General features: G+C 36.9%; 1 protein-coding gene and 1 long non-coding RNA gene across 3 annotated transcripts; one reads left to right on the plus strand and one right to left on the minus strand.

The window, feature by feature from the left end:
- Positions 1 to 154: 154 nt before the first annotated feature.
- LOC132111557 (uncharacterized) lies at positions 155 to 1,583 on the plus strand. 2 transcript variants are annotated; one of them, XR_009424818.1, is made up of 3 exons: positions 155 to 214; positions 1,222 to 1,348; positions 1,424 to 1,583. It is a non-coding gene; the product is annotated as an uncharacterized LOC132111557 (long non-coding RNA). The 2 variants fall into 2 exon arrangements; XR_009424819.1 differs by having other exon boundaries at positions 159 to 214; positions 1,225 to 1,348.
- Positions 1,584 to 2,190: 607 nt separating this feature from the next.
- LOC132111556 (serine/threonine-protein phosphatase PP1-beta catalytic subunit-like) lies at positions 2,191 to 12,499 on the minus strand. Its single transcript, XM_059518957.1, has 8 exons — positions 12,342 to 12,499; positions 5,543 to 5,674; positions 4,849 to 5,079; positions 4,610 to 4,714; positions 4,389 to 4,460; positions 3,855 to 4,006; positions 3,594 to 3,728; positions 2,191 to 3,516 (listed from the first exon to the last, which is right to left on the minus strand). Exons 1-8 carry the CDS (start codon positions 12,460 to 12,462, stop codon positions 3,412 to 3,414), a joined length of 1,053 nt encoding a protein of 350 aa, XP_059374940.1. The 5' UTR covers positions 12,463 to 12,499; the 3' UTR covers positions 2,191 to 3,411.
- Positions 12,500 to 12,509: the final 10 nt, after the last annotated feature.

Here is a 12,509-nt window from a genome sequence, read left to right on the forward strand (position 1 = left end):
TACTATGAAGTGCATTTTCTATAATATAATATAATATAATATAATATAATATAATATAATATAATATAATATAATATAATATAATATAATATAATATAATATAATATAATATAATATAATATAATAATCGAAGAGTGTCAGTGTAGAGAACTGTTTTCATTTAAACTGTTAAAAACTGTTTCTTTCCTGATTAAGACAGCAACTTCCTGAAGAGGTAAAGATAACAGATCCTTTCGTTCAGGTATGCTTATTATTTGAGCATTTTTACACAAGAATATATATATTTAAAAAAAGTTTTCCTTAGATAATATCACAATTTGGTTTTAGGTTTTAGGACAACTTTTATGAAAGGTTTTGATACACTTCAAATGTTGACTACTATATATATATATATAGTAGTCAACATTTGAAGTGTATCAAAACCTCATACAGACACCAGATATAATTTTTGATGTTTTTGTTTTTATTAGTGGGTGCAAGACGCTATAGTTCATTTCTGTAAGTGAGGATAGCAAAATAAAGTAAACTATCACATATTATACCAAAAAAAAATATATATTTAATTTTAAAATTAGATTTAAAAAATAAATAATAAATACAATAGTGACCAAAAATTATTCAGACACTTTGACCTGAGCATGTTTAGTCTTTTTAATTTTTTTGACATTATCATGAATTCGTTCTGACACAGTTTAAATCTGAGTTCTTGTCCTGTTATTATACCATTTTCTAAACTATAGCGAATAAACTGTGATAATGTGTGAAATTTGTGCAAACAAAAATCTCACTGGATTATTACAATTAATGGCAAAAATTATGTTGGGAAATGTAAAATGATATGTCCTACTGACACACTAATGCCAAACATAAAAATAATTTAAGACTTTTACACAGTACTGAATATATATATATATATATATATATATATATATATATATATATATATATATATATATATATATATATATATATATATATATATACTGTACACACACACACACACACACGAATAAATGATCCTGAGAACAGTTAAAAAAAAAAAACTTTTTAATTAAAATACTTTTGTCTGAATGTTTGCCAGTGATCTTATTGTTCACTTACCCAAAAGTTTTAGCAAAAGTAAGATTCTAGTACCAGTAGCATTCATGTGCATTAGTGCTTAACTTTATAAGAACACAGCTGTAAATAGATTTACTAATGAGATAAAATGTTCTTTGCAAGAAGCCTGATGATGGAGAAGAGATTTTGCATTAGAACAGAATGTGCTAAGAGAAGAATTTCACCGGGAGGCAAAGAGGTCTACATGAAGACATCGAACAGATCTCAGCTTTCAACTCAAGACCAACAGGTAAAAAAGAAACACACATTAGAAGCTGTGCAGACTGGGCCTGCCTGTCACTTATCAGTCTCCTTCACCCCACAGAACATGGTCAGAGACTGCAGGCTGGTTCAGTTGCTGAAAAACAGCAAGCTAGGTTGTTGGCTGAGTGAGATCTGTGCAGATACTGTCGCACTCCAGCTGCTGACAGCCGGCCTCTTCCTGCTGTTTGTCTGGCTCCTGGCAGAACTGCACGTAGTCCTGCCCTGCCTCCTTCTGTGTGGCTGCCTCTGTGATGAGCCACTCAGGAGGGCAGTGAACACAGCCTGGAACTGGATTACAGCTTCTGTAAGAGCTAAAGTGGTGAAGACGCTGCACACTGATGGAACAAGGTCATAACCTTATGATCAGACACTAATGATTAACTACACTAAAGTCCACCTTGAGTTTGCCAATTAAACAGGAATTTTTAATCAGAATGTAATATTTACTGTAGGTGCGGTCACATTTATCATTGCTTGGAGAAAGAAACATGGACCAGATGTGACAAATTTTGATAAATAACAAGGGAACAATGAAGACAAATCAATCCTATATAACTGCTTAAATGAACTGAACACAGTTTTAGCTCATTGTCTGCTTTTGGCTGCATTGTAACAGAGCCTGACCCTGCATGGCCGGAGTATCCATGACAACAGACCACAGATTGTCCTCGTGCACAATTTCCAGCACTGGCGAGTTACAGAGCTGCTTATTTTAATGAAACACTTGGAAAAATTCTGCTGAACAGCATCCAGAGCTATGGTCTCTGCCACTTTAATTAGCCTGGTATTTATCCAGTTGCTAAGAGACACAAACACAGAGGAGGCAAAGAGAGTTTTCTTCCATTTATTAAGATTGAAGCCCACTTATACAAAACTCATGAACTGCTTTTAGAACACTTTGATAGCTTTCCCAACATTTGGAAATAAATTAAGGAGAAGAAGTAAACAGCAACACACACAAATAAAACCATTACAAAAGAATGAATTATAACAGGTGAATATCAGGAATATGAGGAAATGCATCCCTCACAAAAAGGCATTTTTTAGTCACATGTGCTACTCCTTTAGGCAAAAAGCTCTTAAACAAATCCAATAGAATCAGTTTTAACCTTCAAAAATGATGTTGGGGAGCTTCAAACAAGTACAATTCTTTAATATTGAACAAACATTTGGAGGCTCTATTTGTGTCAGCTGTTTTGTTATCCAATGGAAAAATGGCTGGTGGACTACATTGTTTCAGACAGGTTATAACTGACGTGTACAAGGGTCATGCAAGTCTTAAGTGTTATGCTGCGACACTTTTCTCCTGAATTATTACTATCGTAAGACATAAAAACAGCACATTAAACAGAAGTGTATAGAGTTTCACTGTAAATCCCAGAGGTATTAAGAAAACAGAACATGCAATGCTGTTTGTAAATGCAGATGTGAAAATGTGTGTCACGGAATCAGAGTTAAAATCCCTTTTCTAGCTTTGTCCACACTGAACTAGTTTATCGACAATGGATTGTGTCCGTATTCATGTAAAGTATCTGCTGACCTGTGATCAAGCACCCCGACAGAGTTAAAGTATGAGTTTGTGTGTGCGTGAAAGCCTCTTGAAACTTCAGAGTGTAGCGAAATACACGACAACCTTCAAATACTTACAATCGTCACTCTTTCTTTATGAATCAACATTAATGTTCAATAATCAAAGAATACTGAAGAAAAGTTTAATACAATGTTTATACATCAGGACACTAAAGAGATCTTTGTGTGAGTGAGTGAGTGTGTGTTTTGCTCTGGGTTTTTTCATCTCAACAGCTGCTTCCCAAATAAGTTTTATTATTATTATTTATGTTATTAAAATACCAATAAACAAACAAGCAGAGCAAAAGAAAAGAGAATCCGACTGGTCACAGCAAAATTTCTGTACACAAAAGATTTTAAGAAAAGAGAAAGAAGTTTGGCAGGGCAAGTAGAGAGATTTTGGAGGGTAAAGCTGCCCCAGATAGGGGTAGTTTGCTGAAGGTTGGGGGATGGAGGGTGTGGTTCTGGGTGGCGAGTCGCTCACCTCTTCTTGGGGGCTTGAGCCGTACGGGGCGGGGTCACAGGTCGCCCTGAGTTCACCCCGCTGTACTGATACTTTGCCTTCTTTTCTGATGGCTTCAGGATCTGAGGGAGAAAACAGAGTGTGTGAATATATTGTGAGAGCAATGCATGTGTATGTGTGTGTATGGATGATAACACACCTGAAAAGAGCACATGAGTGACTCATCCACACTCATCATTCCACCGGCATTGTCAAACTCCCCGCAGTAGTTTGGTGCAGAGAACAGAGTGACCAACTGCCGCTTTGCAAAGAACTCATAACCATCTTCAACCACCTGCGAAACACGACATACTCACTGCATAAACTAAAACACAATCTACATATAGAAGCATACTTAACCACAATTATTCCAAGTTATGACATGGCTAGTGGATCCCGACTGGTTAAAATGAATTAGTACCTGATGTGCCCTGCAGATTAGGTCCAGATCGTGGCGGTTGAGGAATTTGCTGACTACGTCGGCACCGAAAGTGAATGAAACGCCACGATCGTTCTCCCCCCATCCCTGAACGTCCTTATCTGGGTCCGACCACAGCAAATCACACAGCAACCCTGCAAGACAGATAATATGTACTGTAATAATGTTTCATTACATTGAAATGTTTTTATTAGTGGTCAACCAATATTAAATGTAAATGTTATGTTATACTAGGTGACTAACTAAAGCCAATTATTAGCTGGAAATAAATGAAAACTAAAACTAAACTAAAACTCAAATTGAAAATCTCAAAATAAAAACTCATTTAATAAATAAAAGCTATAATACATATACTACTAACATAATGTAGAAGATCTAATTGTAAAATACAATTTAATTGCAGGAAATATTTTTAATAAAGAAAATGCCAAAGGTTGTCAGATTTTACAATGGAGACATTAGTGATTTATCGGCCTAAAACAAGTTTTTGTTTTTATAATACATGTACATACACACCTGTATCTGGGACATCAGTTGGTCGCATAATTCGACGTATCTGTTCCATTGACTGGAGATCAGGAGAGAGACCTAGAAGACAGACATAAAAGAGACAAGTCATCACACAGAAAAAGTGTTACAAAGAGCATGCATTAATATTTTTAGACTCAGCTGACCTATTGAATCAGGCCAAGAGTAATTTCTATAAAACTACCCATCTTTCATGCACCCGATCTCACCTCCATGGCAACAGAAAATCTTCTCATCTATGATGGCAGCAATGGGGAGGCAGTTGAAGCAGTCTGTGAATGTCTTCCAGAGTTTTATATTGAACCTGCGCTTGCCTGCAAGAGAATAATGTGCATATAAAAATAAAGTATGATCTGAAAGTTTGTTTAGTGGGTGAGAAATCAATATGATTTCAGATTGTTTGGTGTGGGTGTGTGTATGGTGTATTTATATTTGAATGTACTCTCACACTCATCATAGAAGCCATAGATTCGGTTGATGGAGGCGCACTCGTGGTTCCCCCTCAAGAGGAAGAAATTCTCAGGGTATTTGATCTTATAGGCCAGTAGGAGGCAGATGGTCTCCAAAGATTGTTTCCCTCGGTCAACATAATCACCCAGAAAGAGATAGTTTGCCTCCGGTGGAAAACCACCGTATTCAAACAACCTCAACAAATCTGTATACTGGCCATGGATGTCACCTAGAGACAGAGGGAGTTTTAAAACTGACATAAATCAATAAAGTTATATGGATTTTTATCAGAGTACGATTCAGAAAAGAAAAGAGTGTCCTAAAGATCTCAACATGCACGCGCGTGCGCGCGCGCACACACACACACACACACACACACACACACACACACACACACACACACACACACACACACACACACACACACACACACACACACACACACACACACACACACACACACACACACACACACACACACACACACACACACACACACACACACACACACACACGGGTCTGAGGTGTGCCACAGAGAGAAGAGAAATGACCTCAAACCTATCCTCATTATATTCATATTAATAACCTGCTCTACATACACACTGATTTCATAAACCTTAAGAAATGGAGAGGAAAGAATGTAATTAAAACAGTGGAGATGTTCCGCTGGAAAAGGGGAGTATCGAACCTACCACAGATTTTAAGTGGAGCCTCCAGCTCCAGCAAGATGGGCTGACTGAGAAAGATCTCTCGAGATTTAATGCAGAGTCCTCGAACCTCTGCTTCCGTCATCTGAACGATCTTTCCTGGACGACATCCTCGCACTGGAACAGTAGACATCAAAATTTTTTAATATCTGGTTAACATCATTTCCTAAGTGTGATAACTTCATTGCCTCAATAACTGGGTCAAATGTGGGGTTTTCTAATCACTCAACGGTCATATTGGCCCACTTATCATACAGTCATCCACTCAAACATATTGCACACAAAAATAGACTTTCACAATCTGGCAAACTGGTCTGGCTCTGATCTGATTGATCAGCTTTTTAATGCCTGGAAATAATGGCATATTAATAAGGAGCTGCATGAGTGCTTTGGAAGAAGAACTAAACACTAGATTTGCTAAAGGCTGAATTGTGACATGAAATCTTAGGAGGACATTCACAGTTATACTCGGTAGGATAGATATCTATGAGAAGAATTATATAATTTGTTTATTTTCTGAATGAATACTAGAAATTAATCTGTGCTTATTATTTGAATTAGCTTTTTTTTCCCCAAACTGGTATTTTACCATAGTTACCATTTCAGATAGGCACTATAAACATTTAAAACTATGATTGGTAAATACACATGTTTATCAGAAAGGTCTTTTCCTGTCTAAGTGGGCCAGAACAGGTTGCAAAGTGGACTGTGTCAATAGTCAAAAGTCTTACTGTGCCTTTATCCAATTAGGGTCTAATGTGACAAATATAAATATACAATTGAATCTCAATAAATTAGAATGTTTTGGAAAAGTTAATTTATTTCAGTAATAAAACTCAAATTGTGAAATTCATGTATTAAATAAATTCAGTGCACACAGACTGAAGTAGTTTAAGTCTTTGGTTCTTATCTAATTGTGATGATTTTGGCTCACATTTAACAAAAACCCACCAATTCACTATCTCAACAAATTAGTATACTTCGTAAGACCAATAAAAAAACATTTTGAGTGAATTGTTGACCTTCTGGAAATTATGTTCATTTACTGTACATGTACTCAATACTTGGTAGGGGCTGCTTTTGCTTTAATTACTCCCTCAATTCGGCGTGGTATGGAGATGATCAGTTTGTGGCACTGCTGAGGTGGTGTGGAAGCCCAGGTTTATTTGACAGTGGCCCTCAGCTCATCTGCATTGTTTGGTCTCTTGTTTCTCATTTTCCTCTTGACAATACCCCATAGCTTCTCTATGGGGTTCAGGTCTGGTGAGTTTTCTGTTCAGTCAAGCACACCAACACCATGGTCATTTAACCAACTTTTGGTGCTCTTGGCAGTGTGGGCAGGTGCCAAATTCTGCTGGAAAATGAAATCAGCATCTTCAAAAAGCTGGCCAGCAGAAGGAAGCATGAAGTGCTCCAAATTTTTTTGTTGGTAAACGGGTGCAATGACTTTGGTTTTCAAAAAACACAATGGAGCAACACCAGCAGATGACATTGCACCCCCAATCATCACTGACTGGGGAAACTTAACACTGGACTTCAAGCAACTTGGGCTATGAGCTTCTCCACCCTTCCTCCAGACTCTAGGACCATGGTTTCCAAATGAAATACAGAACTTGCTTTCATCTGAAAATGTGCCTTGACCCCAGCCTCAGTCCATTCCTTGTGAAGTTCACTCAAATTCTTGAATTGATTTTTGCTTTACAATCCTCATAAGGCTGCGGTTCTCTCGGTTGGTTGTGCATCTTTTTCTTCCACACTTTTCCCTTCCATTCAACTTTCTGTTAACATGCTTGGATATAGCACTCTGTGAACTGCCAGCTTCTTTGACAATGAATGTTCGTGGCTTACCCTACTTGTGAAGGGTGTCAATGATTGTGTTCTGGACAACTTTCACATCAGCAGTCTTCCCCATGATTGTGTAGCCTAGTGAACCAAAGTGAGAAACCATTTTGAAGGCTCAGGAAACCTTTTGAAGGTTGATTAGCTGATTGATTGATTAGCCGTCACAATATTCTAATAGGTTGAGATAGCGAATTGGTGGGTTTTTGTTAAATGTGAGCCAAAATCATCACAATTAAAAGAACCAAAGACTTAAACTACTTCAGTCTGTGTGCACTGAATTTATTTAATACGTGAGTTTCACAATTTGAGTTTTATTACTGAAATAAATGAACTTTCCATGACATTCTAATTTATCGAGATGCACCTGTATGCAAGAACACATACAACTACAACTACAAATACTTTTATTTGAACATTTTCTTATGATTTACACTACCATTCAACAGTTTGGGGTCATTAAGAAATTAATAATTTTATTCAGCAAGGATGCTCTAAATTACAAATACTTTTACATTGTAACGAAAAATATTTTTTCATATAAATGCTGTTATTTTATAATCAAAGAATCCTGAAAAAAATAAATAAAATTACCACGTTTTCCACAAAAATATTTAACACAGGGGTTTAGGCAAAAAAAAAAAAAAAGGGTGGGGGCGGAGCAACGATGACTGCGGAAACTTTAACATTTGAAAGGACACTATGGCAAAGTTATTGCTTTCTTTATTTAAACTGATTTTCTTTTTCATTAATTTATAGTTGACATGGAGAATGAAATGTCATACTTTTTTTTGGAAAATGATGCGCTATATCACTGCTTTTTGACGCTAGGGGTGTGACAATCCTCTTAGCTCACCAGATGAGACAGAATACAGAAACATGGTTCACTAGAACGTTAAAATATTTTAATACTATTTTTACGAAATTTTAAATTACAAAATATTTGTAACTTATCGAGAACGAGTCAGTCTTTTGTTCGTTATCTGGCTCGGCTCGGTGTTCATCTTCAGTTCTCTCTTCACAGCAGTTCAGTCAGTGTACTGTTTGAGTACATGAATTACTCCGGGATATTGGTTTGTTTGAACTCAGAGGGAGTGTCAGCCACATTAAAAAAAGTTAACAGCTTAAGTCATTTGTGGATTAATGCGTATTGGAGACACGAACCGTTTCAAACGATTCAGTTCGATTTGGTGAACTGGATTCAAAAAGATCCAATTACATCGAATGATTCGTTCGCGATATCACAAACTGCTTTGTTTTGAACTCTCTCACAACAGACACGGAAGAAAAGACAATGCTGAATAAAGTCATAGTTTTTGCTATTTTTGGACCAAAATGTATTTTCGATGCTTCAAAAAACTGACCCTCTGATGTCACATGGACTACTTTGAAGATGTTTTTCTTACCTTTCTGGACATGGACAGTATACCGTACACACAGTTTCAATGGAGGGACTGAGAGCTCTCGGACTATATCTAAAATATCTTAAACTGTGTTCTGAAGATAAACGGAGGTCTCACGGGTTTGGAACGACATGAGGATGAGTTATTAATGACATAATTTTGATTTTTGGGTGAACTATCCCTTTAACTACATTATGTTTTAAAACAAATGCCTGCAGAGGGCACCAATGGCCTGGTGATGTTTCACTTTACAGCGTGATTAAACAATTTTTAAATCCATTACATTTTAATATTTGGCCATGTGTAGAAATGTTTATTTTGAAATTGCGGTGTACGTACAATACATGGCATATTTAGACATAGGTTGATGTCCTCATGTGTTGGCAAAGGTTTATAAATGATTTACATTACAAATCTAGGGAGATAACGCACTGTTTTTCTAGATGAATTATGAATAAATATGACCTAGATGGCCATTTTTGACCATTGCGTCTTGCAGCTTTTGGTCGCGCTTCTCCATTCATCAGGGCTGCAACTCTGCAGTTGGATACTACTATGCGCATCTTGTGTTTATGAGAGTAAAACATTCTTATTGGCTAGTAATGTTAGTTTGGTTGAGAGTGAAATCTGCTCCTCTCATAGCATTGGTAGGCGAACTCATGGACTCGAAAGTGATATTTTTTTAAAATGTAGAATAATATATTTTTTTCCACAGCCAAACACTGTATGCCAGATAACTTTAAGCCCTGTAAACAGATCAACAGTTTTCAACATTGATATTAATAACAAATATTTCTTAAATACCAAATCAGCATATTAGAATGATTTCTGAATCACTGAAGAAGTTATAGCTGATTAAAATGTGGCTGTCATCAAAGTAATAAATTACGTTTTAAAATACATTAAAATAGAAAACAGTTATTTTAAATTGTAATACTATTTCACAATATTACAGTTTTTCTATATTTTTTTGTTAAAAAGAGCAACCTTAGTGAGTGTAAGAGAGAGTGGGAATCTTGAGAGTGACTGGAATTCTGCAGGAATGTTCCCGCCTTGGCAAGCAAAGTCGAGACAACCATTCTGCAAAACAGTTTGTCTAAACACTTCTCAGAATATCCGAGATACAGTATATGTGTCACAGAGAAGGAAAAGTTGTGCTCTTTTCTTACAGCCATGATTAGGGTTATATAAAAGCACTAACCATTTTAGTCTTCAGGCTGTCCACGCTCACAATATCCCACACAAACCAGAAATGTTGGAGACTCTTTGAAAAGAAAGCTGTAACCCCAACTACTGTGTGTGTGTGTGTGTGTGTGTGTTTGTGTGTGTGTGTGTGTGTGTGTGTAAGTAAGTGAAGAGCACTTTACGAGATTGCAAGCATGGTGCCATTTGTAAAGATTGAAGTGTATGTGTATAAGTCTATGAACTGTTGAAATGTCCCTGTTATTGCAGCATGACTAAACACAAGGAAAATCTGATTGTGTGTGTGTGTGTGTGTTTCACAAGACACAGTCCAGACCAGTCTGAGCTAGATTATGAGCTTGCCAGAAACAACTTGTTCAAAGTAGCAATCGACTTCAATTCGTAAAAACTAATGCATCGCTCTTATTCCTATCCTGTTAGGGTCACATTACATAACAATACATAAAAATGAAATGAAACAGACAAGCTAAACGGATCCACTTTCCCGCTAAAGCATTTTACAGCAATCCACAAGATTATCCAAGTCCTGACGGGCAGCCATTAGACGACCACCGTGGGACAGCAGGCCACTTGATCTTCACAGATAGAGGAGTGTGATTGAGAGACACAGATGGAATATGAGAGAAACATACAGAGATGTGTCTGTGAGACCATGAGAATCGAAGTGTGAAGAAGTGAAAAATGGGACGTTAGGGTCACACAGAATCACAGATGGCATTGCTGAGTGAGGGTCAGCAGGAGGGTGTTGGGACAGATGGACGGGCACGAGGCCATATCGGTTATTAAAGTGGTGCGATAATCCACAGCACTTTTCTTTATCAAAAGTATCTGAACAGCAAACGTTTGTGTAGTAGCAGAAGTCACCGAGATGGACAGAAATAACCAAGGATAAAGAGACAGAAACATTTGTCTTTTTACTACTTACAAATCTCTCTAATATTTGATATACAGGCTAGTAAACGGTTCCAGCATTTATAAAAGGCTTTTATTAAAGCCAACAATCCAGTCTACAGTACAGGAACCTTCACAGAGCCAAGCGGCCAAACCAGATTGCAGAAGATTATAATATTATTTATATATAATAAATTATTATAAAGATTATTCATGTTAAATAGAATGTGATGTTCCGATTGAAAGGTATTTTACAGCAGGAAGATGATACACTGTAACAGAGAACATAATTACCATTCCATTCATTAATTATTCGCTTGTGACATACTGAAAACAAAGCGAACTTTAGCAAAGTCACAGAGCAAAGTTACTTTACAGTAAGAGAAAATAATGTGTAATATTACTAAGAGAATATAGTGTAATGTTACGGAGAGAATATTTGGTGTGCATTATTACGGCACCAATACTGTGTGACATTACTGAAGAGAATACAAAGTAATGTCACAAAGAGATTGTATAAAAGGGGATAAAATATCAATGCAACATTATTAAAATATAACATTACACTGAACCCACTATATAATAAAACACTATTCTTTTCAAAAGTTACACAGTGTTATTTTAGTAAGGTTATGCTATATTCCCTTTATAACATTACTTTGTATTCTCCTTAGCAATGTTACACTCAATCATCTTAATAATAATAATGAACGCTATATATTACATGTAACATAAGAAGAAAAGAAGGTTAAGCCATAAAAGGTAACGAATATTTATTGGTTCATTATGAAGAGGATTCAGTGTAATACTCCGTGTAATATAAATGCAAGAACTGAAAACAATTAAAGTTACACGTTGCTAAGAGAGAGAAAAAAACCGTGCAGTAAGATAAACGACTAGAGTAACGCTGTAAACATACAGTATACCATTATGCGTAAGATTCGGCGCATTATTACAACAAATATAGTGTAACGCAAATAGGAGGATTTAGAAAACACACTTGTAACATTAAAGAAAAGTAAGCACACGGTAACCTTGTATAGTGAATACATTATGAGGAAAGTCGAATGGAGAATCAGAATTACGTCGGTTACATTCGCCTGAAGTCAACGACGCAGCGGACACTGCATCGTCCTGCCCTCTCTCACATTTTCTCGGTTTCTTTCAGAACTGCTTTATAAAAATAAAATAAAAATTACAGGCATTCACTTCTCGTCCCTGCTTCGCTAGATAAAGTCAAGGTTAGCTCTAATCTGAAACTCCCATTGCTGGTATGAAGGCTGTCCAAACCCCAGGGCCAGTGACGTGTTTGTAAACAGGGCGAAGATAGCCCTCTCTCTACGCGCACAATTTCCCATTCACCAGCAGAAAAACAGATCACGACAAGTAGCTAATTACCGGGTATGTTTATCTGAACGTTAAAATGCCATCGCATCCTAACAGCTTACCTTCAAGAAGCCGAGAAATGAGACTGTCAACGTTTAATTCCCCCTCCGCCATCTTCAGAGCCGAGTTCTGCATGCAGCGCTTCCAGCAACGACCGCCAGGTGGCGCTCGCAATGACGTCATTCACTTAGCAACAAGCGGTTACGTCAATATCACGGATCTTTTCGTGA

This window comes from Carassius carassius, chromosome 31, assembly GCF_963082965.1.
Source record: "Carassius carassius chromosome 31, fCarCar2.1, whole genome shotgun sequence".
NCBI lineage: Eukaryota > Metazoa > Chordata > Actinopteri > Cypriniformes > Cyprinidae > Carassius > Carassius carassius.